The sequence below is a fragment of the Pangasianodon hypophthalmus genome, chromosome 11, assembly GCF_027358585.1.
Source record: "Pangasianodon hypophthalmus isolate fPanHyp1 chromosome 11, fPanHyp1.pri, whole genome shotgun sequence".
In the NCBI taxonomy this organism is placed as follows: Eukaryota; Metazoa; Chordata; class Actinopteri; order Siluriformes; family Pangasiidae; genus Pangasianodon; species Pangasianodon hypophthalmus.
In genome coordinates this window covers 5,183,126-5,208,607 of record NC_069720.1, presented here as the reverse complement: position 1 = coordinate 5,208,607, position 25,482 = coordinate 5,183,126, and the positions used below count along the sequence as shown (strand labels likewise).

At 41.4% G+C, this 25,482-nt stretch overlaps 1 protein-coding gene across 2 annotated transcripts in view; it reads left to right on the top strand.

Moving 5' to 3' along the window:
* Window positions 1–25,482, top strand: part of trip4 (thyroid hormone receptor interactor 4) — a 58,422-nt gene that overhangs the window by 11,370 nt on the left and 21,570 nt on the right. For both annotated transcript variants that reach the window (XM_053238172.1, XM_053238171.1), the window contains exon 12: window positions 13,906–14,008. In XM_053238172.1, coding sequence (XP_053094147.1) covers window positions 13,906–14,008 — 103 coding nt within the window. The remainder of the gene's footprint in view (window positions 1–13,905; window positions 14,009–25,482) is intronic.

Below are 25,482 nucleotides of genomic sequence, written 5' to 3'. Positions count from 1 at the left end.
ATTGTGTCCGTGCCATTAAGCGGAGGGAATTTAAAGGAGATTATGTCTCAGGGCAGCATGGCAACCCAGCCTTGTCCTTGATTAATTATAAATCAATGAAGTCCAGTGCTGCTCTGAGGCCTCTAATGTTTTCTCTTTCATCCGTAGTAAATGTCTCGGCCTTTTTTGTCTATGGAAACCTCTGCAAGTTCACGACCAGAGCAAAAAACAGACGGCAGCTGACATTAAGGCTTGTGTAGATAATTTGATGCTACATCTGCTCTTGGTCAGAAAGGTGCATGCCTGTGTTATAATCCCAGATGGATTCTCCTGTCAGTCTGCAAATAGCAAATGGCAGATTCATCTGTATTTGATTGAAAGGGAAGTTCTCTTTTCACATGGATGAAATCGTCAGTGATCAATCGGGGCTGTCTTTGTTTCTTTCTGAATGCTGGCCGCTATTTATGTGCGCACCAATCTCCGTGTCCAAGCACAAGAACAGCTCTTTTGTCTGTCTGTTTGTTTTATCCGGGAGCCGAGATCGGCAGTGCAAACATCTGTGAGTGCCACTGCCAGTGTTCCCACAACCTCTTAGTCACATTAGCTTTAATGAGATATTGACATAGACACTGTTGTCTAAATTATGTACACTCATTTTCTGCTGATGTATAAATAGCGCTGATGAAATGTAATTGCTCATTTTTTCTATCGCTCCGAGGGTGATTATGTGATGACAGCAATGGAGGAGCTTCTTGGATTTTTTTTGGCTACACTTGTTCTTTCAGGTCTTCTTAGGCAGAAGAGAGGGAGAATAAAAAATGCCTCCCTGAACTGCTTTTCATCCCGTGGGCCTGCTGTCTGGCTCTGGTAATAACAGTGGAATCTGAGCTGGAATGCTCTTTGCTTATGTTTGCCTTGTTTGTTCAGTGCTTGGTTTTTGTTTTTCTTCTTTTCTTTTTTTTTTTCCATTCCTGGGCTTTTCTCCACTGATCCTTTAGAGAGTCATAAAAGCCGGCACGGAGGTACGGGCTGCCGCGCACGCCTTTTCATCCGTAGCTAGAGCACAAGCAGCTCAGAGGCCAGCCTTAAATCCAGTCTGAAAGGGGGCTGATGGAGAGAGTGGGGGAGAGAACCAGAGGAGCAGGGCATAAATAAAGGCTCCAATAAAGCCTCTGCGAGGAGCATGGATCCCTCCATCCTGTCCTCCCCCCTCCCCGAATGAGAATGAGAGGCTCGCTTCCCCACCCACTCAAAGAAGAAAAGCTTGGCTGAGCTGGGAACAGCAGTGCACAGCCCCTCAGGGAGGGAGGAGGGGAGCTGGGGGTGGGTTTTTTGGGGATGGCTTAAAACACACACACACGCACACACACCATATCCCATCTGTTTAGAGGTACTTTAACAGTCGTGCTGCGTTTATTACAGAGCGCTAAGATATTGATCCGCTCCACCATGCCTTGGATTAGTGTGGAAAGTCTCCGTCCTCTGTCCTTGTGCCTTTTCTTTCCTTTCCTTTCCTTCAAGGAATAATGAAATGATGAAATCAGACAACACAGGTTGTTGACTTATATATTTCACATGTATCACAAAAAGCAAACACGACAGTTTTCATTCTTCAATAGGTCATGAAATGTAAATGTCACACTCAAGACCATGATTTAAGTCTATTACACTATTAAACAGTGCCAAAGATTTTTTTGCACCATGTAGTAGGAGATATTGTTTTCTGTCCAACACCTTCAGCACAAAGCAAACAAGCTGCCTGTCTGCCAACCCACAGATAATCCAGTCCTCCACTCCAACCATACCCCTCCTCTCCTTTTTAGAGGGGACACGCCATTCATCCCCACGTCTCTCGCCTGCCTGTTCAGCTGCAGCTGATTGTATTGATCCCAACCTAGAATGGAGCCTTCATATCTTTGTCAGTCCGAAGTCGTTCAGCAGCCTGCCGTGTCAGGGTGATTACAGACACATCCATTCTTCTGTCACCACGGCTCTTTCTTAGCCAGCCAGATATGAGCATGGGGGGGGAAAAAAGGAGTCATTTCCCCATGACTATAGCTGAGTGCTGTATCGATCCGTATCGACTAATCATGGGCGGGTTGCCGGGCCGCAACGTCTTGTTGACATCACGAGCATGTGTGAGCGTGTGTGCTTTCAGAAATCCATTTTTGAATCGTGTGCATAGGGACTGGTCTTAATCCTTAAAACCTTAGCTTGTTTAGAGCTATTGGTATGAGTTCTACAAGGTTAATATTTTAGTCTTGCACGCCTTGTTGGCTTTTTTATGAATAAAATCAGCATTTCTCTAAAGCTAATTTGCTTAATAAATATGCTTAACAAAAATATCAACATCTACGGCTTAGATATGGCATTTACGATGTGCTACACGTGTGACAAATTTTATTCCTCTGGCTTTGAGGATTAAAGACCATACCATCGAGGCGTCTCTTATTAATTATACCCTAAGTTCTGTTTCATTTTTGGCAGCGCTCCTCTCTGTCCACGTTATGTTCAGTGTCATGCAGTCTGGACCAGTCGGGATCCTCTGTCTCCAACAGACCCAGTAGCGAGATTAGTGGAGGGTGGTTGGCCTTGTTAGTGTGGGTTAAAAGGCCAGCTGATGTCTGTGTTTCCTTGTGTGGTAATGTGATATTTATATGCTGAAAAGATTCCCTCCAGAGGGAGATGCACACAGAGTTGCCACGCTGGAGCCCCGCCAAGCTGAGACAGCCCTATTCCCCCCCCCCCCCCCAACTATATTCTCACACTCTCTGCCTCTGTATGCGAGGCATGAAACAGATTGCCCTCCCCCCACTTACTCACACACTCACACACATACATACAAATACACAGGACTGCTTCCCCTGCCGGGCGTTTTGCCATGGTGGAGAGGTCAGACAGCTTGCGATTCTGCAGCACTGCATAGAATACAACCTGCAGGGTCCTGACTCATTCGCAGAGTGACAAGCCGAACCAGCTACACGTCACCAGAGGCCTGAAAAAGAAATAAGGCTATTTTCCAGGCTGCGTGACTACAAGTAGAGGTGGAACAGTATGAAAAATGTATGGTGGGATAAACATACACATCAATATCACTGCTTTCGGTATATCAGCAGTAAGAGTTAAATTATTTGGTTAGGGAAACTTCCAGAGCAATTATTCAAATGAATGTTTCATCTCAAAACAATTGAAATGCGGTCTCTTTTTGACTTTGACTCAGAATGTTTCACCCAGACATGCTAACTGCTCAAGGGACTCATTTCAAGGGAAAGGCCACGCATGGAAATAGTGTGTAATATCATCTGTTGCTGTATAATTATGGAATAAAACACTTGGGGGTGTGCGGGTTTAGAAAATAATCAACAACAGGGTGGTGTGATGCAGCCCAATCCGAAGCAGAGTTACTGTTACCACCTCGCGCTTGATTACTTTCCAATAACAGCACATCCTGAAGTGTTTTATTCCATATAACAACACCTTATAAAATTTATCCATTTATTGTTATGTTTAATGTTGTGGAAGATCTGGAAAAAAACAAGTTAGATCCTGTTAACGCTTTAGCTATAAACAGTTGTTTCCTCACTGTAATGTTAGAACAACTGCAATGTCCTTTGTCTTGAAGAGTGGAGAAAGACTGACTGTTACAAAACACTGACTCTTTTCATAAATGGGAAATAAACATGTCCTTATAGAGAGCTCCAACATATCTGTGATTATACTTTTTTCCCTTGTTAAATACACAGCACATATTCATTCCATTCACTATCTGGCTTAGAGTATGTAGAGTCTCTGCCGTACAAGTCCCTGTGAAAGAGCTGTTACTACAGAAACGATAACATAACGGAACGAGCGCATTAATATTAACTTGTGATATGAATTACATATCCTGCACTACTGTCAGAGCTGCTGTTATAGAAAATTAATCAACCAATCAGGAGTATAAATCTCCTTATTAGAGTGTGTCTTACAACCCAGCTCTAAATCACATCAGACGTGTAACACCGTCTCACACATGCTCACACATCTCAGACATCTTTTAACCGTGGCAGTACAGAAGGAAAAAAAAACAGTAATCAGTGCTTTGTATTAACGCAGCATACGAATCATATGATGTTGTCATGTTACCGTGAGACATGTATCTGTTTGCATTTATTGACATGATACTTGTAAGATAAAGTCTTAATTTGTAAACTAGTGAATAGTGGTTCATATACTGTATCATTTAAAACATTGAAAAAAAAATGCTTTTACGTTATAACATAATGTTCACGATAATGCTCAAGATGCTTGTTCTAAAGGATTTAGCCCACCTTTAATCAACAACCTAAGACAGACATGGCGGTATATGTATATGTGCTGGGTGCAGAAATAAGCATTAGTAAGCTTTGTAAGTCAATTAATAGCAAAGCTGCAGGATGCATCTGTGTTTTATTGGTCACTTACTGCCGCTTTAATAATATTGCCAGCGCCTTTCTGTTAATGGTAAATGGAGAGCTGTAAATATTTTATTTAAGTCATCTAAAGCCATGAATATTTACTCAGCGTTTTACTTCGCACGTACCAAGGATACATTTTGCAGCTTTAATGGAACTCTCCAGTGTTTTTTCCAACCTACTTTTTAAAATAAGTGACTGAATGCATTCAGAACTAGAGAGAATGTTGCTGAAGCTAAGTTTTATCCTACTAAACAGTATATATAGTACAGTAAAAAGTGTTAGTGGTGTCCATGTGCCGTGGATTCTTCTCTCTGAGAAAGTAACCCCATCTCTAAAAGGAGTGGCGCAACAGAAAAGGGTGTAACAGTATCATCGCAGTAAACTCGGAGATCGCGAGTTTGAATCCTGACGAAGCCACAGCCATCCGTAGCCGGCAGTCAAGAGAGCAAAATACAATACATTCTCTCCCGTCAATCACAGCGATACTAGCGAATTGTAGGCGTCTGTGAGCTCATATATGTGGAAAATGGTGGATATCACTTTCCTCCTGTTTGAAAAGAAACCATTGGCTGTCTTCAAGTGTCTTGGAGGAAACATTAGCCTTCACTGTCCGCAGCTGGTAGCTGTCGTATGATCAGGGAGAGCTGGTTTGTGGGTGGGATTTGGCAAACAGCTGCCCAAATTAGGGAGAAAAAAAGTTTGCATTACAGCAATACAGCAATGTAGAGCTTAGTGCACACCTTAGACTGAAGAATTCATGAAAGCATGCTACAAAAATATGTTTCATATAAATGTCTGTTGACTGCCCTAACAACAGATTTTAGACTGAGTTTTCCTTATTTATTTATTTATTTATTTATTCTTTTTTCAGTACAGAGAAATGTGTCTGTACTTGTCTGTGGAAAATGCACATACACAACAAATGTAGTAAGTGGAGATTGGATTGAAATGCACTGGAGTATTCTTCTAAAACATGCACATCAATTTGCATATCCTTTCCATTTATTTCCTATGGGTTTCAATGGGCTCTCAGGGTTTATTGGACATTGCGCTATCCACTTGTCCCGCTCAGACGTACGGCTTCTCAATATGATGACTGGGAGATCATTGAAAGGCGATGAACCTTATAACCAACCGCTGATCATTGAATCAGTAATGAACGTGACTGACATCTAAGGTTTAAACATATTGGCGTTAGTCAGACTGTACTTTCTTCAGTGAAGTGGAGCTACGAAGCAGCTTAGTTAGCAAACAGTACTAATGTTGTCGAACTGATTTCAGAAAAGCCTTTTGATCCTTTTACTTATGAAGAGAGACTGAGAATTAGACTAACAGATGAAACGGATAAAACTCGACGCACAGATATATACCTCAATAACACACATCTGTGCTTCCCCTATTTTAGAAACCACCAGCCGCCACTGATGAACCGAGAGTCCTGTTTCGCCTTGTAATTATTTCTGCTTTACTGTAAAAGCGCTTGTTTTATCGTAAGTGTTAGCATTAAGAGATTATGTGTATTGACTAAACCAGGTTTCAACATGTCCAACAGCTATTATTATTATTACTGATTAAATATTTTCCAGTAGTAGAAACGTACATTGTTGCAAAGAATGGGTGTTATTTGGGACGTGCATATTTGTTGCATGTCTATACTGACAGAAATCACATAAAGGTCTCAAAAGGAAAGGAAAGTTTTAGGTAAGATGTAATTTCAGATGTGTCCAGCAACATGTTTTTTGTTGTTTTTTTTTTCTTTCCCCAAGTATTCCTGGAACCTCAGAATGGAACATTTAATCATTAACACGCGGCTCTTTGGCATTTTTAACAGACGTTTTACACGCTCATGTAGCTCCTGTGTTCTTCCATTCAAGCCCCTGGGGTAGTCTGATAGTTCTACAAAACGACTAAATATACACTCATTCATCAAACGTCTGTAGTGACCGTCAGCATGACACTACAGCATAAAATATATATTTAATTCAGAAATGCCGAATTTTTTCTTTTAACATACTTATAGCTGTCACGCCTGATGATTTTCAGACTTGCTAGTTTTAACACGCAATATAAGCATGTCTTACTAGCGCAAAAGTACAGCATCATTGCAGCCGTTGAAGTAGCTTCATTTAAATAGAACATTACTCATATGTTATTCACACAAGTCACACATTATTGCACATAACAGAACTACAGATTTTGTATTTGGACTTCCTAACGTTTTATCAAATGTTTTATCAAGGTCATCTAGTTTGCGACCTAGATTCATTCTCTGATAAAACTTTCTTCTGAAGGTGTATGACTGTTTACTCAGAAGAGAAGTGCTTGTATTTCATTGAAGTAACAGCTCACCCTTTGTTCTTATAGACGTTTAATAAGCGAATGATTCATGGCTGTGAATACAAGCTCTGAAAGTAGGTCACAATCTGCTTAATGATTTCTTATACACGTTTCTGCTTTGAGGTTACAGTGTGGCCGTGGTCTAATTTGGGTTTCATATACAATTGGTCGTACATGATTAGCAGTTTTTGTGGTGGCACACTGTTTGTTAGATGATAATAATTGTAATAATGAACAAACACAACAGCTGTCACTATTGGTTAGATATTTTTCAGTAGCAGAAGTATGTGCATTATTGGGTTGCACATAATTGGGTTTTTAAATGCAGGACCAAATGCTGCCAGTCACTGCAGGAGGTTAGTACACCGATTAGAATTGTGTATTGGCCATTTTCTAAAAACACAAGGCTGTAGTAGGGGAAAATTGAGTGCTTTCCATTGGTTTCCACTTGTTTTTACTGCATGCAAAAATAATACGTTTCCATGGCAGGAAAATTCTATGCCTGTACTATCAGAAATCACATTACAAAATCTATTTTTTCTACCCCAATTATTCAAAATTTGGTCATTTGCTAATTCCCATCCATTAGCTAGTTTTCCCCATGACATGGCAGCTACCAGTCAGGGGCGGTGAAGGCTAGCACATGCTTCCTCTGAGACTGCCACCCCCATTTTTTTTGGACTGATGCTTGTGCAACATAACAGGGCAGCTGATCCCACACTGTGACTCTTGGCCACGGATGAACTCCACAATCTCCAGACAATAGGTCAAACTTGCTTCCGTTGTGTCACTCAGGAACCCAAATTAAAGTTTTTCAATTCATCTTCAGTAACCACAACATTCTGGTCAGGGTCACAGTGGATCCGGAGCCTATCCCAAGAGCACTGGGTGCTAGATGGGAATACGCCAGTCTATCGGTATATGGGTCAATATGCACACAAACATCCTCTCACTCGTTCACACCTAGGGACAACAGCCTCTTGTTGGGAGGTGTGAGGAAACTGGAGAACCTCAGGAAACCCATATGGACACAGGGAGAACAATGCAAAACTCCTCACAGATAGTAATCCGAGCTCTGGGTCAAACTGGAGCTGTGAGGTTGCGGTGCTATGCACTGTGCCACTGGTTTTTTTTTTTTGGTTTTTTTTTTTAAATAATTCTTGACCAAATTGAGGCACTTCTTCAGTTAAAATGAATATTAATTTGTAAATATTCCAAAAAGTACATTGTTTTAACACTTCTTTTAAAGATCATCCCTTGCAGGGTATTTGACATGACATGGCTAAAGCTTATATGCACGAATCCTCTACTCTTTCTTTCAAAACCTTCACACTATCAAATTCTCTCTTTTCCTAGTTATCAATGTCTATGCGTGTGTTCTACATTACATTTATCTTGGGTTGCTTGTATTACTTAATGTGATCCTTGTGAATGTCCTTGGGCTTTGGCTCTATATAAATTAAGAGTTTTTAGTAGATATAAAATCCGAGAGCTTTGCTCAGCCTAATTAACCGAGGTGATGTGGAGACCAGCAGCTGTTTGGGGAGTCCTGGTGAACTGCTGAAGTGTTGTTCCACCATGGCCCTGTCCTCCACTCCACAACTCCATCATTAGTGGCAGTCCCAGTGGTACTCCCACTGCTAATGTGGCTGAGTGTGTCGTCCTCCAAGGCAAGCTTTTTGCTACAGAAAGCAGCTAGCTGTCAGTCAGAGCTCGGAACAGGCTGTGCGGGTTTCACCTCGTCAACCACGGCATCCATCTTCCTGACAGGCTGAGTAGAGAGTCCTGCTGGGCCAGAGCGTACAATCTCAATCGTGCTTCTCTGGATCCACACGTCCCTCTCAGCCAAGTCCACGCTCACTTCTCAGACGGAGGCTCTGCTTTCATCCTTCCCACTATTTCCTGTCTGGAAGATGAGCCTGCAAACATAGCTTTTAAGATATCGAGATGGAGATATCACCATGTACAAGATCATACCGCTTTGCAGACTTCAAGGCGTCCTGATTCTTCTACTCTGTCTAGCCAAGACTTTTGTATGCTAACTCTTGGAATGCAGAGCCTTCCCTTGTGTGTGCTCCTCTCGCCTAGCCTTGTTCTGGTTAATGAGGTGAAGAAGGGCGGGGTGGGGGATGTGGATAGAAAGCATCCTGCCCCAGCCACTCGCTCTCCCTTGTGTGAGGCTTTGTGGGAGCGACCAGCAGTTCACTGGGGGGCAACGGCTTCCAGCCGAGCTGAATGAACACAGATGGGCCATGTTCCAGGGCCGCAATCAAAGCAAACATTCACCCTGGCCCACCGACACGCTCATAAACATGGCTCTTATTTCGCATTGGGGGTTCAGGGTTTAAAAAAAAACTGTGGTTGCGGCCCTGAAATTGCCCCCTCACTTCTGAATACAATATTTATTGACCAAGGCTGTGCTGAAAGGCTAAGCTGAGATTTTTGCAGCTGATGAGAGTTATTTAAAACAAGCATCACGTTCGAATCTGAGTTTTCCGTCGATCCTTTGATATCCAGATGGAGCGCATAGGCTTTGATAATCCCCAGGGGAACACTGCGGGTTTGTGATTTTCATTGAGTTTCAGCGTAGAGCTCTTCAAAAGGCTGATGGTTCGCATTGTTGCCGCAGCCAGCCTTGTTTCAAGAACAAGTCAAGATGTTATTTTTGTCAATTATGTTCGTTTCACTCAGTGTGATCTCATAATCCACTCGAATAGAAACCCACTCAGATTTTACACAAAGAGGCTTAGCCAGGCACATCAGCTTTCATTGACTGTTAACTCTGGTTTTGTACACGGCTGAACACCAGATTAACTTTAACAGACATTTCTAACAGAGGGAACATCAGGCGTGACAGACAGAACCAGATGGAAGGTGAGCACTTTTCCAGAAGCACAGTAGGTTGTTGTGTCTAAAGTTTGTCTCAGGCCACCTCTGAGGAGGTCTTGTTTGTGGCAAGAGGTGAGGTCATACATACGCAAAACTCCACTGGCTGGAACTGAGAAAAACATTTGGCATATTCGACTCTAACCACTAAAATAAATGACCTCATAAAATCGTAATTTTTCCCCTCTTTTTTTTTTTTAGCCACTATTCTCTCTGACTGCAAGTTGAGTATGAAGGGTACAATTCAACCAGCTTTTCAGCTATTCAGTGACTTTTTTTTTTTTTTTTTTTTTATCGAACCCAGTACCTGTGAGCTCCAGCAGCTCGTGGAGGTTTTACATGGTTGCCTCTGTGCACATGGTAGCTCTTCGGTATGCATTAAGCCAAGGTTCTGCAGGCAGATTGACTGACACAGTGGCAGCCCGTGAGGCTCTAATAGCTGGACATGCATTTCCTCGTGACTGAGGAATAAATTATGTAAACTCACCAGGGCCAGTGTTGGACAGTGTTGTATAATTAATGCGCACTCCAACTTGACACCAGTTCTTTCTGTATTTGAAGGAGACGCTTGAAATATTAATTACAGCAAAACTTTTATTGCGGAGAAAAAAATAAGCAAGGTAGCTTGAAGCACTATGTTAAAATTAAGGTTTATTTATTTATCCATGAGCATTTAGCCTTTATTAAGTAAGTATTGAAATACAACAGGGAGTACTGTTATAGGAAGAGTAATCAATGCCATGGGTGATGTGATGCCACTATTCCACTTCCCCACTATTCCATGCTCTGTCATGTTTTATTCCTCTAATACCACAGCAGTTTCTCAATGATTACAATTTTTATTTTATTAAAGAACGTCATGTCATATTTTAACCATTTGTAGTTACGTTTATCGCAACTTTTACGACAGTTAGAGTTCCCTTTATGTTATTACTGACATCGTAAAAACACAACAGCAAAACCCACAGCTTGTCATGCTACCAAGAAACTGCAAAGTGCAAACTCCTGTCTTGAAAACTTGCCCATGGTTATAAACTTACTGATTGTTACAAAGAGCTAACACTGGAGACTCCTTTCATAAATTTTACGTAGACATTACATTATAGAAAACATCACAGTTTCAATGCTTATACATCAACTTGCTTTGTAAAATCTGTTTATTTTTAGGTGACTTTTGCTGTAACTATAGAAACAATATTAGAACAAGTGCACTAACATAAACACGTGATTTATCAGAGCTTTCGACCAATCAGATTTGAGAATTCAACAGTGCCGTGGTATAATAGGTACATGTTCTGTAACTGGGGATTTAATTATCGATTTGATTGATTGGCTAAAATAAATACTTCTAGACTGGTTTGTTGGTGCCCTGGTGCAATGCTTGATTTATTCGTTTAGTGAAAGAAGTTGCTTTTTTTCTGTCTCTTCTTTATAAGCCGGATGGTTTTGTTACTGTAGAATAATAGCAGAGAGCGAGGTCATATATCCAGTAGCAATTTCTTTTTCATTATTAAGTGTCCCAGCTGGAATGCCAGCCTGGCGTTTGCTTTCACTGTAGCTCCCATGTGGCCTCTGGCTTGGAGGATATCACCTGCTCAGATTCTTTATTTTCTCCTTCACCCTCATTCATGCTCTCTTGTGTTTACACATGAATGATTTGCATGCAGCCTGTGCGATCCTGTAATGAACATTGTCGCGGCGTGTTATTTTGGAAACAGGCCTCTTCATCTCGATTGTGTGTCAGCACAGGACTTTGTCTCTTTTCTTCGGGAAGAAAAGAAAGAAAAACCTCCCACAGGCTTGTGTAAGAGGAGCTGATCTGCTTTCTTTTTCCCATTACGAACAACTTACTGACTGAGCCCTTTTTGTTTTTGAGCTCAACCCCCCCTTTGCGCTCTCTTACCCTCTTTCTCTCTCTCTTTCTCCTTTTTTTTCTCCACACAGACAGAGACACATAGACAGAGCTCCCTCTGAATCAGGAAGTTAGTGCCAATGAAGCCCTTTTTATTTGGCTGAGATTGAGTGCAGCCAAGCGGGCCCGGCTGCCACACAGCCCCATTAGCACTGCGCCACGGCAGGGGGAGATTGCTCGTCTCGCCTCCTAATTGTGGACAGCAGCTGAAAAGCTGTGGCTCGGCGCAGGGAACAGGGCAGCCGTCCTCGGATTCATCATTCCTCCGCCTGGTTAAGGCTCTGAGCCGCCTTTGTTTTGCGTGGACATGGGTGGGCCGTGGCTCTCTAGTCCCATGGTGTTTCTGGCAGAAGGGTCACTCTCCCAGCCTGCCACACTTCAGCATGGACAATATGAATCTCTCATCGCTGTTCTTTATTGCCGTGATATGCTGCCAACGTCCCAGGCCACTGAAAAAATAAGGTGCTTTCAATTATCTGGCACCTTGTCAGCAGATTGTTGCAGCTGTCTTTTATCCTTGTTTTTTGCCCGCTGACTTTTTCAGTGTGTGTCCAATGTTAGTTGGAAAAGAGTGTGGGCTGAAGGAAATGCTCCTTAGTTCAGATTGCATCTGACCATCCTGCCATCCTACTTTCATCGGGCCTTGCTTACAAACTGGATGTATACGAATGTATTCGTAAATTGTCCTCAGGAAAAACGTGATGTTCATGAAAATCCAGGAAAAATATTCGTATCCTACAGGACGAGTTCGAGTTCACGTTTAAGGAGATTCACAAATGTGAACCTCTACTGACCGGCTTCAAATCATATAATTGGCAATGAATGACTGTAATTTTGTAAACGGAATAATCCAAAGAGAACTTTAATCGCTTATTTATTTCAATTGCACACTGGAATTTAAAATTCTTTTGTGAAGCTCAGTCATTTTGTATTAATAACTTGAAAGAAAGCAATCCCAAACGAGTGCATAAATTAAGACAAATGGTAGCTGATGTGGCTGAGCTGCATTATTGGAAGATTTAGCACACGCCAATTTGTCAATTTCAGCTCACTGTGAGTTTTGCTTTATATATAGCAAAGAGTTTTGTGAGTGTCACTAAACATAAATCCGCTGTGCCAGGTGATCAACATTTGCACGTGAGTACGAAGAAGCTCAGCACTAGGGAAACATTTGCAAATCTGGCTGGAATTTTTAGTTCGGATTGCAATACCAAAACATTTACACATAACTTTACTAAATGACTGATATGCATGTGCCTAAAGTGAATGTGAAATATTACAGGCTTTTTCAATTATTATGTAATTGGAGCAATCACACAGAGATAGGGATTTAGGGCAGTTAAATTCCACAGCTCTAAATCCTAATTATGCAGGCGAGGATGGAAAGCAGAGCCTTAACTGACAAATTGTCTGATTATTCAAAGTATGCATGAGATTTTTTTTTTCTTTTAGCCTAGCCAAATACTTAGTCCTGCATAGTTAGGTTTTAACCACGACCCCCTTCCTCAAGCATTAACTGCATTTTGATTTGAGATTAATATGGAGTATCAATCAAGTCAGTGGTTTATGGCAAATGAGGGGATTGAGGCAGAGCCACCGGATTCAATAAAAAGAGGCTATAAAAGAGTAGCCGATCTCTCTGTTGTTAAAGCCTGATGCTCCATTATTCTCACTGAGCCATCGAGCAGTCTGTCACCCTTTAAATAGGCCTCAGCCTCCACACACACACCCACACACACTGCGCTTTTGTTCTGTCTTTCCTCAGAATTTCTGCCAGCTCCGATTAACCTTATCAAACACTGGAGTATTCCAAACGCTTGCTTATCTACAGGCCAGGCAAGAATGTATAAACCAGAGATTTCGCTAACAGGAATTCGCACGGCTGCCATGTTTTTTTATAGTGAAATGTTTGGCAGCTGATGTCTGTTTCCTCAGGCTTGCATTGTAATAAGCAATCTTACTGTAATGGTATAACAATACCAAAACGGTTTGTTCAGCTATAGGAAGCCATCACAGGTACATGTTCAGCATGTATAGCACTACTAAAAGCCCTGAACCATTTTTTCAGCTCCCTTTTAAGAGACCACGGGAGGGGGGGGAAAAAAAGGGTGTTGTGTTTCCTGACTGCCAAGATGCAATCACAGCACCATCTGATAGCGGCGAGGAAATAAGATGACCCACAGCGCTACCCTGACAGATTAGATAGATGTCACCTTTCTCATGAAAGTGTCAGTCAATTTCGAACTCTGCCGCGTGCTTTCTATCAATTACGACGCTTGAAAAGCCTTTCCTTCCTGAACCAGCTTCATTGTTTCTCCCCTCTCTCTCTCTCTTTCTCTCTCTGTGTCTCTGCAGTATCCTCACAACAGCGACGAGTCCGCCTCTCCATTCGTCTTCATTTGCACCAACCCCCAGGAGCTGCTGGTGAAATTCCCCATGAAAGGGAAACACAAGATCTGTAAGTCCCGCCTGTGCCTTTCATTTGATGACTCGTTCGGTTTCACCCCGAGTCCTAGAAGCCATTATTCTCTGTTCACATTCACATAAACATGCACTTGTGCTCACACTCTCTCTCTCTCTCACACACACACACACACACACAAGCTCAAGAGTATTGCGAGGCCCATCTGTTAATGTAAGATACTGCTGAGCTCCTGCCCAGGGGAGCAGGCAGGGTTTAGCTGCAGTCTTCTCACGATGGATTGGAACCACAGCGAACACCTTCAGTGAAATACACATGAGCGTGTTGCTGTGTTGCAGCGCGGTGTATTAGAGCTGTTATTGAAGCGTCACGCTTTTAATATTGAATAAATTAAACACCCTGGGGTGTTGAGTGCTGTTTTCACATATGTGTTTTTCTTGGTAATGTGTCAGCGATTAGCTGTTAATACATGAAAGATATTACATACAGTAAAACAGCATGGAGGGTCCATATGATACTAGGAATGGTTTTATTCAAAGAAAATGCGAATCATTAGTTAGGCAGCAATCTTACATAATCACAAAAAAGGAGTCTGTTTGGTTTGGATTCATTTTACATATGGAGTTGGGGTAATGTAATTATTACAGGAGCATCTCTGGGATTTTAGTTCCGTCCGAATCCGAAACTGTGATGTATGGACTTAGCGTTTGGGTGTCTGGAAAGATATAAAATGACTATTAGGAATAAACTCCGGTAATATAGAGTATATCACGTCTGAATTAGCATGTTGCTATAGATTCCGTTATATCCAGTTGGAAAGGACATTTTGCGCTTTTTCTTCATTATTAAGACACTCCTGGAGGCACTCGTTTCTATCGTCTCTCGTTGAAAGTATTGTAACATTTGAAAGGATGTGTCAGAGAATTGACAAAAGGTTGTTTTTTTTTTTTTTTTTTAAAAAGTTACTGAGTTCCTAGCACGTGTAGAGCCTACATACATGTTTTTCATGTGACCTACTAATGATCAAGCACAACGGCTACAACAAACAGTTTGTATTCAAATGAGGTGTGTGTGGTACGCATGGAATTTTAAATATGGCAACCATGCGTGCATCAGGAAGATAGTCCCATCTCTGTGATGTGTACAGATATCACTTATCCTGTGCGAATCAATTATAATTACTACAAACATACAGTATCTATAGAAATTCTATCTCCTCTACAGAAATAATGCTAAAGCTTAAATCCAAATGTGCATTTTATCATAATAAATACCACGTACACATATGCAGTGAAAGCCCACTTGACGCGGCACAATACGCGGATTAGAACACAGCAATTACACACAGGTACGGATCAAAACAACCGGTCCACGGGCGTGTGAGAGAGGTGATATCATTCCGAGCTCCAAATGAGCTCTAGCGCAACGCGGTTCAGTTGCAGTGAGAAAGCAGTTCAACTCTGAATCGACCCTGAAGAAACTGAACCAAAGGACAGAGCTGTAGAACTGCAGGAATACGACATGTTCTGGATATTTGGACTGAGCAAAAAGTGAACATAAATGAAACTAGTTATTTCTATAATTATCTAATCATTGATTTAGGGCCAGCTCCATGTTTTCTGTGCTCAGGTGATTTTTGTGATTTCTACACACACCTTGCAGAAGACGGCATATTTCTGACCAGTGAAAGAGTTTTATGAGTGCTTGTTATGTCTTAATATATTTTTTAAAAATCTAAGTCAGACTCTCATAATTGATCATGTTTTCTCCTTATTCATATGCCAACGTTTCCACTTTATCCATGTTTCTGAGTACTTAGGTTTTTTTTATCTTTAAAAACAGGTGGAGAGACTGTTCTTTCCAATGATGCTTTTTTTTCTACACTTACTTTGTTTATTGTATCATTTTTAAAAGGCTGGTTTTTCAGCTCACAAGCACACATTTAATCGTTAGCTGTAGTCAAACACTCGTAGAACAAATGGGGTGTGAAGTGGTTGTAGATCAGGATGGTAGTCATTCACGCCTTTACTCCTGCTAACAGCTCTGAGTTTTCAGCTGGAGCTTCAGGTTCCTTAATATCAGTGCAGCGCCTTTAGAAGTGTAAAGTAAGTTGTAGTGCTCCTTATACATGGGCAAGAGTCGAGCCAAAAGTCCAGTCCAACTTTTGGTTCTGTAGAGAGAGAGCTGTTTCACTGTTTCCACCTGTGTCATATTTGCGTACCCATGCTGAATTTGATTACCCTTCTTGCCCATGCAAGCTGACCTCGGACATATGGGTGGAGCTAAAATTATTGCAAAGCATTCATTGGTCAAACACAACCATTACAGAACTGTCCTCATTAATATCTCTTGCTAGAATCACTTTTCTTCCAGATCGGCAATCTTCAGTAGTGTACTCACTAACTAACGATGTTTATTTTTTTCCGCTTTTTAAATGTCCCTCTTTTGGCGGACTTCAGAGACAAGGTCACAATTTTATTCTACTGTTCAATGCTTTAGCTAGGCTTGTGTGATACTGAATTTTCCCTTCTCGCAATTTTCCATTTCAGAATATCGCAAACAGTGTAATAGCCCTGAAATGATGGCCTAAAAACGTTTTGGGTGGAAATCTTCATCCTTTTTTCTATTTTGAACAAAACCCAAAAGTGTTTGACTATTCTCATCTTAAATATCTCAGTGGCATCCCTGTACTTGTCTAATGTTAGCTAATTCGAACATATACTGATATTCTCTTGATGAACTCAAAATATTCTCCATTTGCCTTGGCAGAAAGAGAGGGAGAGCATTTATTTTAGAGAGAAGCCTTTATTTCTCACATTCTGACAAATTCTTATCTTCGCACATCCCAGGTTGTTAGGAAGTTGGGATCAGTGCACAGGGTCAGCCATGATACGGTGCCCATGGAGCAGGTTAAGGTTAAGGACCTTGTTCACTGAGCTCACTGAGCATGTGAAGCTGGGGCTTCCAGGAAGTGTTGGTTAATCTTGGAGAGTTCATAACACCTGGCCTATTTTTGAGTGATAACGACAGATCAGCTATGAAAACCTACTGGTTCCCCTGGGATCACCCAATTAGTTCAAATCCAATGACCAAATGGTTTATGTTCCGTTCCTTTAAAAGGAGCATAGACTCGTACATTTATATTATCTTGGTGGATGAGTCTTGCTCTACATTAACCGTAACTGCTATATGGGAAAGAGAATTAAATACTATTTAATTCCTAACTTAAAAACAACAACTTAAAGTCTAGCTCATTTAACGAATTTTAAATGCATACATAGGGCATATTCTACACCATGATTACAAAATAAAATGGGTAGGGTTCGCACGCCTTATTGTACCCTGTGTAATGCTAATGCTACCGGAACTTACTTGGATATGTTTTGGGTTTGTAGTTAAATCAACCAATTATGGGAAAGTGTATTGTTGGTTTTGTCGGATCTGATAAGAACGCCCTTAGGAAAAAAATCCCTGTCTGTGTTTATTATGTTTATTATCACTGGCTGCAAAAAAAAAAAAAAAAAAGACTATTTTACACAAATTCAGCTGTCAGTATGCTAAGGCAATGGCTTTTATTTTATTATGATATAGTTTCATTAGAACGAACCACTGCTGTGATTAATAAGGCCAAGCCAGCTGCAGTAAGGACATGGACAAGGGCTGCATTGATTCTGAAGGACCTAACCCGTGACCACTGAAATGTATGTCCTTTTATAATCCACCCTCAGTGTTGTGGTTTATTTCCATTTGGTGTGATGACTTTTTTTATGATTGCTGCTACTGTAATCTCTGTTTATCTTTTGATACACTCTGATTCTTATGTAACAAGATTGTGACAAAATTGTTCACAAAATTTTAGAGCGATAACTCGTATCAGCATCCTAGGCAAAATGCAAATAAGTTAATCAGAATAAATAATAAATAATATCATGTAGGGATGTTAATATCGTTATACCACACAAGCCTAGTTTTGGGGTAATTTTTTTTAAATTGCATACACACAGTAATGATTCCACGTGATTTACATTTCTAACCCATTATCCAAGTAAAATCCGCCATTTTGAATTTGTCTAAATCCAGTATGACTTCCTGTACACTTTGTTTGCTCTCTACATAGGGTGTACACAGGCACAGTGTAGAATGACTTTTGAAATTTGTTATATTTTAATGTCGTCCGATGGAGCTAATATGCTAATAGGACGATGCTAATAGAGCCTGGTGCTTTATGTACAATCCAACCGGCAATGTCTGCACTACCGTCGTCTGGTCTAGCATTTTATTTTTCCTTCTTTGCCAGTCACTAAATTTTATTTCATATTATACTGAAGAAATACTTAAAAGTAATGGCCTAACAGTAATTACGATCATTTACATATACTGTTGTGCTGTGTTTCCTGTACCAGTCTGCCAAAATACCAAAAGACAGCAAGCATATAGTAAAAATTGAAGTGCATATTTTGTAGAGCTGCTTTGTTGGAGATGATTATGATGATTCTCTGAGAAACTTGGCTGTGAACCAAGTTATTAAAGGCAAGGCACCCTTCAGCAAAGCACTTAATCCAAAGCCAGTGCTGGTTGGCTGGGCTTGCAGCTGACATCTGCAATTCAATTTGGGGTGAAAGTGTCAGCTAAATGATATAATAATACAGAGTGGTGTATTATCCAGAAATCGATTAGGTAAATGAGGTACTTCATAGAACTGCTGCACTTTTACATGAGAATATACTCAAGATTCAAATTCTCACACTTAATTTACAAATTTGCCTCCACTTTATTGGCTTTTCTTCTTCACTTGGGTTACATTGGACAACCTAATTATTGGCATGATGTTTCCATTAATGGTAGGCCTATTAAGCTTATTACTATTCCTGGAAATATAGCTTAAGAGGTGCCTCAGTGTCATTAAGAGGTGTCAAAGTCTATTCTGTGGCATTTGCAATTTTTGATTTCGTGGTATGGAGAATTTCTTGGAACAGGAGACACCTGAATACAGCGATTTTCTGATTTTTCAAACCCAGACATAACAACGGAAATAAAAATGACCTGGCACAAAAGCCAGTTCGCTGACGTGGAAAAGGTGCAGGATGAGAAAGATGCATGTTTGTTTCTGGTAGTGCTTACTTTCACTTCACAACGACTTTATCTAAGTGAAATTTGGATGTTGAATTTTCCAAACATGGGTTTTGTGAACCAGTAGAAAATGTGAGGGTGAGACTGTGGTCTCTCTGGTCTGTAAAAGCATAGAAAAAAACTAGAATGTTCTGTTCATTTATGCTGTTAGCTTGTTTCATTTACTTTTTAGCAATGTTATCAATTTTGTCTTAAGTAAGCATTAGGGATGGGATGAGATTGTTGGGCGGCTGGGGGAATGGACCTCCTCGGTTTGGTTTGCATGCGTACTAAATGATCTGTTTTTATGCCTTATTACTGGCATTATTACTATTACATTACTATGATATGTATTTCACTATTTTAGGATGCTTTTACCTATGCAGCATTTAGTCAGTTTCAGTGAAATGGACTAACCGTTCAATATTTATCTACTGTAATAGCCTTACTTACAATATTAATAACTTACCTGAATGTTCTGGATATTCGGACCAACAAACAAAGAGAAAAACTCTGGCTGCAACACGCTAAACTCTTATTTAGAAAATTGTCTAATCATTTATTTAGAGTTGGCTCCGTGTTCTCTGTGCTTGGGAGATTTTTGTTTACCTTTTTCAGTGTTGTACTTTCAATCAATGAATGAGTTTTACAAGTATGTTTTCAGCCCTACACAACCCCTGGCCAATTTTATTTTTGATTCATTTAATTATTTGCAGTACCAAACCAAACCAAACAGCAAACAAACCGAAAGTATTTTGAATATGTTTCAAAGCAGCCTTAAAACCTTATTTTTCTTTTTTATGTATATAGAATGAAACTTATTTTGTGCTTGTATCTGTTGTCTGTTGACCTGCAAACTGTGTTATAAAGTGTGAGTTATGTGCACCATGTCACCAGGTATTATAGTAAAAGCTATCTATTAAAGAGTCCAGCTGAGGCTCACGTGAGTAAAGCACAAAGCACAAAAAAAAGCCTCAACACAATCCGACCCCTTTGACACAGGAAGCACTCTCCATTTTCCACCTGCTTTTCATATCACTAATGGGGATTTCTCTGTCCATTTTGACCTTGTGTCTAGCCCACTTCACCTCATTCATTCTCATTCTCTCGTAAGCCGCCTGCATTCTCCAGAGACGTGACCTTAGCCTGGCTGTGCAGAGAGGAATGAGATGCGCAGCGATAACCTGGCAGGCCAGTTACGGTCATGCAGGAACCGCAGTCGTGTCCTGCCCTCTGTCCATTCCCTGCCTCCTCTTCAGTTTAGCCAACATTAGGGTCAGGATGTTATCCGTGCTGGCGATCTGACTCAAGCCTGGCTCTTCAGCTCATAAAAACAGAGAAGGCAGGAAGTATGGATTGGCAATCAAAGAGGGGGATGCTCACGGTCTCAGAGCCAGGCCGGGATTATTATTGAAGGAGGTCTACATGAAAGTCCCATCTGCAAGTCCGTAGCGGAAATCCATCAGGCGCTGGAGCTCTCCGCTGCCTGAATTGTTGACATTTAGGAGAGCAAAAGCTTGGTGCTCTGAAAATGAAATTCCCATTCAGCGGCTAATAAGAGCCTATTAAAGGCTGCACAAGCGCCCGGGCTTTTGCTTACGAGGCTCCCATATCTCTTTTATTCTGTCATCTCATCCGCTCAGCTGAAGGTCACCCCTGGCCAGTTGCCACCACAGCAGACATCCTGACAAGTGGCTCCAGCCATGTGTGAATATTACAAGCACAAGTCAGCGATTCCACTGCATTCTAGCCCTTCAAAGGCTGCATTTCTTCCTTCCTTCCTCTTTTATTCGAATCTACGTTTCTCCCATGTCCGAGCGAGCGCGCCCTGTGATATAACATGCACGTTTTACAGGACGTCCCTGATGTCTAGAGCACAGCTGCTACATTTCAATCTACAAGGCTGACACAATGCTGTGTTTTCCAGCTGTTTTAGTTGAATGTCTGTTTTTAACTTCATGTCAAAAGGATTTCTTTATGCTAATTCGGCCCTGCTTTCCAGAAAAGCAGAAAAGTCTGGATGAAAGCCTTCTTTTAGTTGCGTAGGCGTAGCATTTTGTTAAAGCGTTCTGCTTTTTTTTTTTTTCCTTTTCTTTTTTTTTTTTTTTTGCAGCACATATCTGTGATCAGTAAGCGCCAGAAGCTAGAAAGAGTAGTAATATTCTTACAGCACAGAGCAAATACGTTTGTTACGAATAACTCCACTGAGATGTTGTTTAAGGAGGCGAGATTGAAGGAAGTCCATTTGTCACGGCACTTCGCACAACCTCGAGAGCTTCGGCTTTCTGAGCAAGAAATGAAAGAACTCTGAAAAATGCATTTTTGTTGTCAGAGGGCACATATTCATCTTTTAATACACCCGCTGGATAGCAAAGCTTTTTGACCACCTTGCCTCTTTCCTTTTTTTTTCTTTCCATAGTGGCCTTGTTTCTTGTCTTCTACATTTTCTGCCTCCAAACTCATCCGTAGGGAGAGTAAAAAAAAAAAAAAAAGAGAGAGAGAGTGCTTTTGATTTATTCATGGATTCCTTTTTTATATTCATGTATTTTCCAGGGCTATCTGGGTGCAGGGGAATTTTCAGCTCCACCAGCTGCCAGGCTGCTAGACAGAAATCAGGTTTCAGCTCTATTGAGCCTAGTGGCAGAGCAAGGAAGGGGGGCGGCGGGCTTTATATATTGCCCAGGAAATGTGCAGCAGACTTCAGAGGTGACAGGCTGTGTTTATTAGAGATCTGTCACACAGCTAATGGGCAGCCAGGAGCAGGCTGGCGCACTAATGTGGAAGAGCAGCAAGCAGGGATTGAAGGGAGGGGAAAGGGCTTCCTGCCTGCTTTTGACCTTTACTCCAGCACCGCTGACACTGATCCCTGCACAAATGCGACGAGGGGAAATTCACGTCGTTTTAACATCACGACGAGTTTTATGACGCAGTAAGCAGGTGGCGAGTGAAATGGAATCATAATGTGACTGCGGCGTAGATGTAATTTCAGATCGATTTCCCAAATGAATTTGTTAAGGTGTTCTGCTCGGCATGTAACATTTCCCTCTCGGTGTTGGACAATCGATTAGTTCCGCATGTGAAAGGAAACAGCATAACTGTTTTCCAAAGCCGTTCACTGTGTGCTTAAGACGATCCTATAAGACTTTAATGGCTAAGTATTTTTCCGGACCTCTACTGAACTGACTTTTTGATGGTTTTATCATATGGAGCACTTGCTTTGCTTGATAACGGTATTAAGAGAAGTAGTTTCTATCTGACATAAATGTATTAGCTAGGCTACAGATAAGTGAATGCTGTAATGTGCTGCCCTGTCCCATGCCCGGAAACCTAATTGTCCAGGATAACAAATGGTAGCTGACTTTCTGTAGCTATGAGCTAGTTCACTAGATAAGTGCTTTAATACTGTTACAAATGACTATATAAATTCCCTTGTAGGGGACAAATCATTGTTCCTAGTCGTTATTCCTTTCTACAAAAGTATTTGCTTTTAAAGTGTTTATAGTTATTTAATTTAATTTAATATTGTGGACCACAATATTACGAGACAATTTACTTCCACGAGACAAATTACTTATATCACTTACGTTATATCAGATATAATAATTCATTCCTTCACCAGCTTTTTTTTTTTGACAATGAAAAACGCAGCTTGTCATGTTACCAAAAAAAAAAAAACACTTAAGAATTTCCTGAAGAATTTCACATAAAACTTACTGACTGTTACAAAGCTCTTACACTGGAGACTCCTTCCATAAATGTTAACCAAACGCTTTGTTCAAGAAAGCTTCACCATATCAACATTTTTCTTTGTTACGTAAAACTTTAATCTGTTTATGTAGTGCTCCGTCCAAGTTGCTGTGAATGAGCTGTTACTATAGAAATGCTAACATAACAGAATGTGCGCATTACTATGAACCTGTGGGCCAATCAGTTTTGTGAATTCAACAGCACTGTGGTGTAAGTATACATACCAAATAAAAACGTTTGTTTTGCGAAAGTTACTATTGAGTAGGGTTTTGGCTTTCTCTGGTTGTTGTTCAAAAGACTGCTAGACTACTGAGCCTATTTGTCTGCCTGGCAACTATGAATAAAATCTAATAGCGAGCATGTAATCATGTAATGTCCCGGGAAGCCCGCTACTAATTTATCCCACCGTATGTGCAGAGCGATTCAAAGAAAAGAAGGTTTGTATAGATGGAGGACAAGTTAAGAAAAGGGAGGGTTTTAAGTGTCAGGGAACTTGAAGCAAATAAAGCTGTGGAGGTCCTGTGTGGTCGAGCTGCGATCCAAGAATGCGGTTGACATTTTGCTACGAACTGAAGCTGACCATGACTTAGCTCCTCATTACAAGTGCGGGTCAGACCACCGGAGTATGTAAATAAATAATGCAAGGAGACCTTGAGTGGCGGCATCTCCTGCGCTCCTGAGTGTCAGATGTGTGGCGTGACATGAGCTGGCCTTCCATTCATTATCAGTAATGAGGGGATATGCTTAGAGAACCGGGCTCCAGAGAGACTGCGATTATACGTGTAGAGAGAAGAGCGTGAGAGAGGAGCTTTCATGCCAGGGGCTGTGTGTAGAATGCCAGCTAACCCCTTAGTATCTGTGGCTTAATTCTACTGCTGTGCCTCAAAGCCTAGATGACAGTGTTTGAATTTCAATTACGACATATCGGCGTGATGAGGCACATATCTGTAGGTTGGGAGTATTTTTTTTCGCTGTGTGTATTTGTTTTTAGGCTCATTGCTCTTCAAAAACTTTGTTACTGGAAGCAAGGAGCTCTCGACTCGCTGGCCTGAGCCTGTGCCAAGATGGCCACTTAAGCTCTGATTAAAAATTAATGCTTGAGTGAGAGAGAGGCAGATAGAAAAGAGGAGGAGGGGGGGGAGGTGGTGATTATGCGATGGGAAGGGCGGCAGAACACATGGAGCCTAGCTGTTAGGCTCTGGTTTCACTTAAAGCCTGTTTACGCTTTGGGCTTTTGAAGGAGTACATTGCATGATCACGCGACATGCGATACTATCCCTGATGTTTAGTGTACATGGCGTTACTAACAGCACAGTGCATTTTGTCATTGAAATTGGCTTGGAAATACATTTTCCATTCTCAGGCTGAAGTCAAATACACTGTTGTACTAACACGACATCCAGGAATCATGTAGTTAATTTTAGGACACAATAAAACACACCAAAGCCTTGACTTTGCCTCCAATCTCCTCCTCCACAAAAGCAGAAGCAAGAAGATATACGGGACTTTGTATGCCCCCCGCCCCAGCACCTTCTTCAGAAAGAATTCAATAACAAATCATCTCTCATTGACGGGCCGAATGTGCGAAGCAGAGGTCATGACTGTAGCAAAAGCTTCCCGGCATGCGTGTGAACCATGGCATTGTGCAGGATCGCTGGGATGAATCACCGGCGTGAATGAGGGGGGTTGGGGGGTTCACTTTATGCTACTTTTCCTGTTTCGGTGGGTGTGAAAGGCCCTTTGGAGGCCCTTTAGACAGTCCTCAAAGCTGTGTTGTGCTCGCCTCTCTCCATGCCCACCATGAATATTGCATTAACACATTCCCCCGCCATACACAGGCAGAGCAGACTCGCTCCCACTGTGAGCATTCTCGGCGTGCAACGTGAGGCTTTCACACGCCGCGCCTGGGCTTCGTTTAGCAGCCGCCAGGCTTGTAACCTGCCAGCAACAACAAGCCTATATAATGTCTGTTAACTGTGGCAGGATACTGTGGCGTTAGCAGATTGCGCTGGTTTTACACTGCGCCACATATTGCTCTGTGCCCCAGGCGATGTTTGAAGCTTGTGACAGGAAGTGAAGATTAAATGTAGAAGGAACGCTGTTTTTAGGGTCTTATGAGGTCAGATTTCAAACCTTGTTGATAATGAAGTAGAAATGACTACTCTTGTTGACATAGGGTGTTCTCACACTTTGTGCGAATACTCGAGTCTGTACCCAGGACTGATTCTGGGCTTGGTTGGGGGGAGGGGCTGATAATCGCAGGTTTACAGATATCACATATAAAATTTCTTTCAAAGCATGGATCGATTGCACAGTTCCATATGTCACTTTTGTGCACCGGTTTGCAAAATGGTAGGCAGTAGGTTCATCCATTTTCCTTTGATATCAACACTCAGGGGGCAAAGAACAATGCTTTCTGGATGCATGGCATGCCATTGTGCCGGAATACCTACGAACCAGGAAATGCCAAGCAGCCTGGCAAAGATGTGTGTTTTACACAGTGTTCTCAGTGCAAGAAGTTGCACTACAAAGGAGAGCTAATTACATTGCCCCAGTCCTGTGAAAGTTTGGGTTTTTATATCAGTAAGGCATTCCATCTCCTCCGCTGCCCGTAACAACCTTTTCCCTGCCATCACAAAACTTGAACAGGAAGT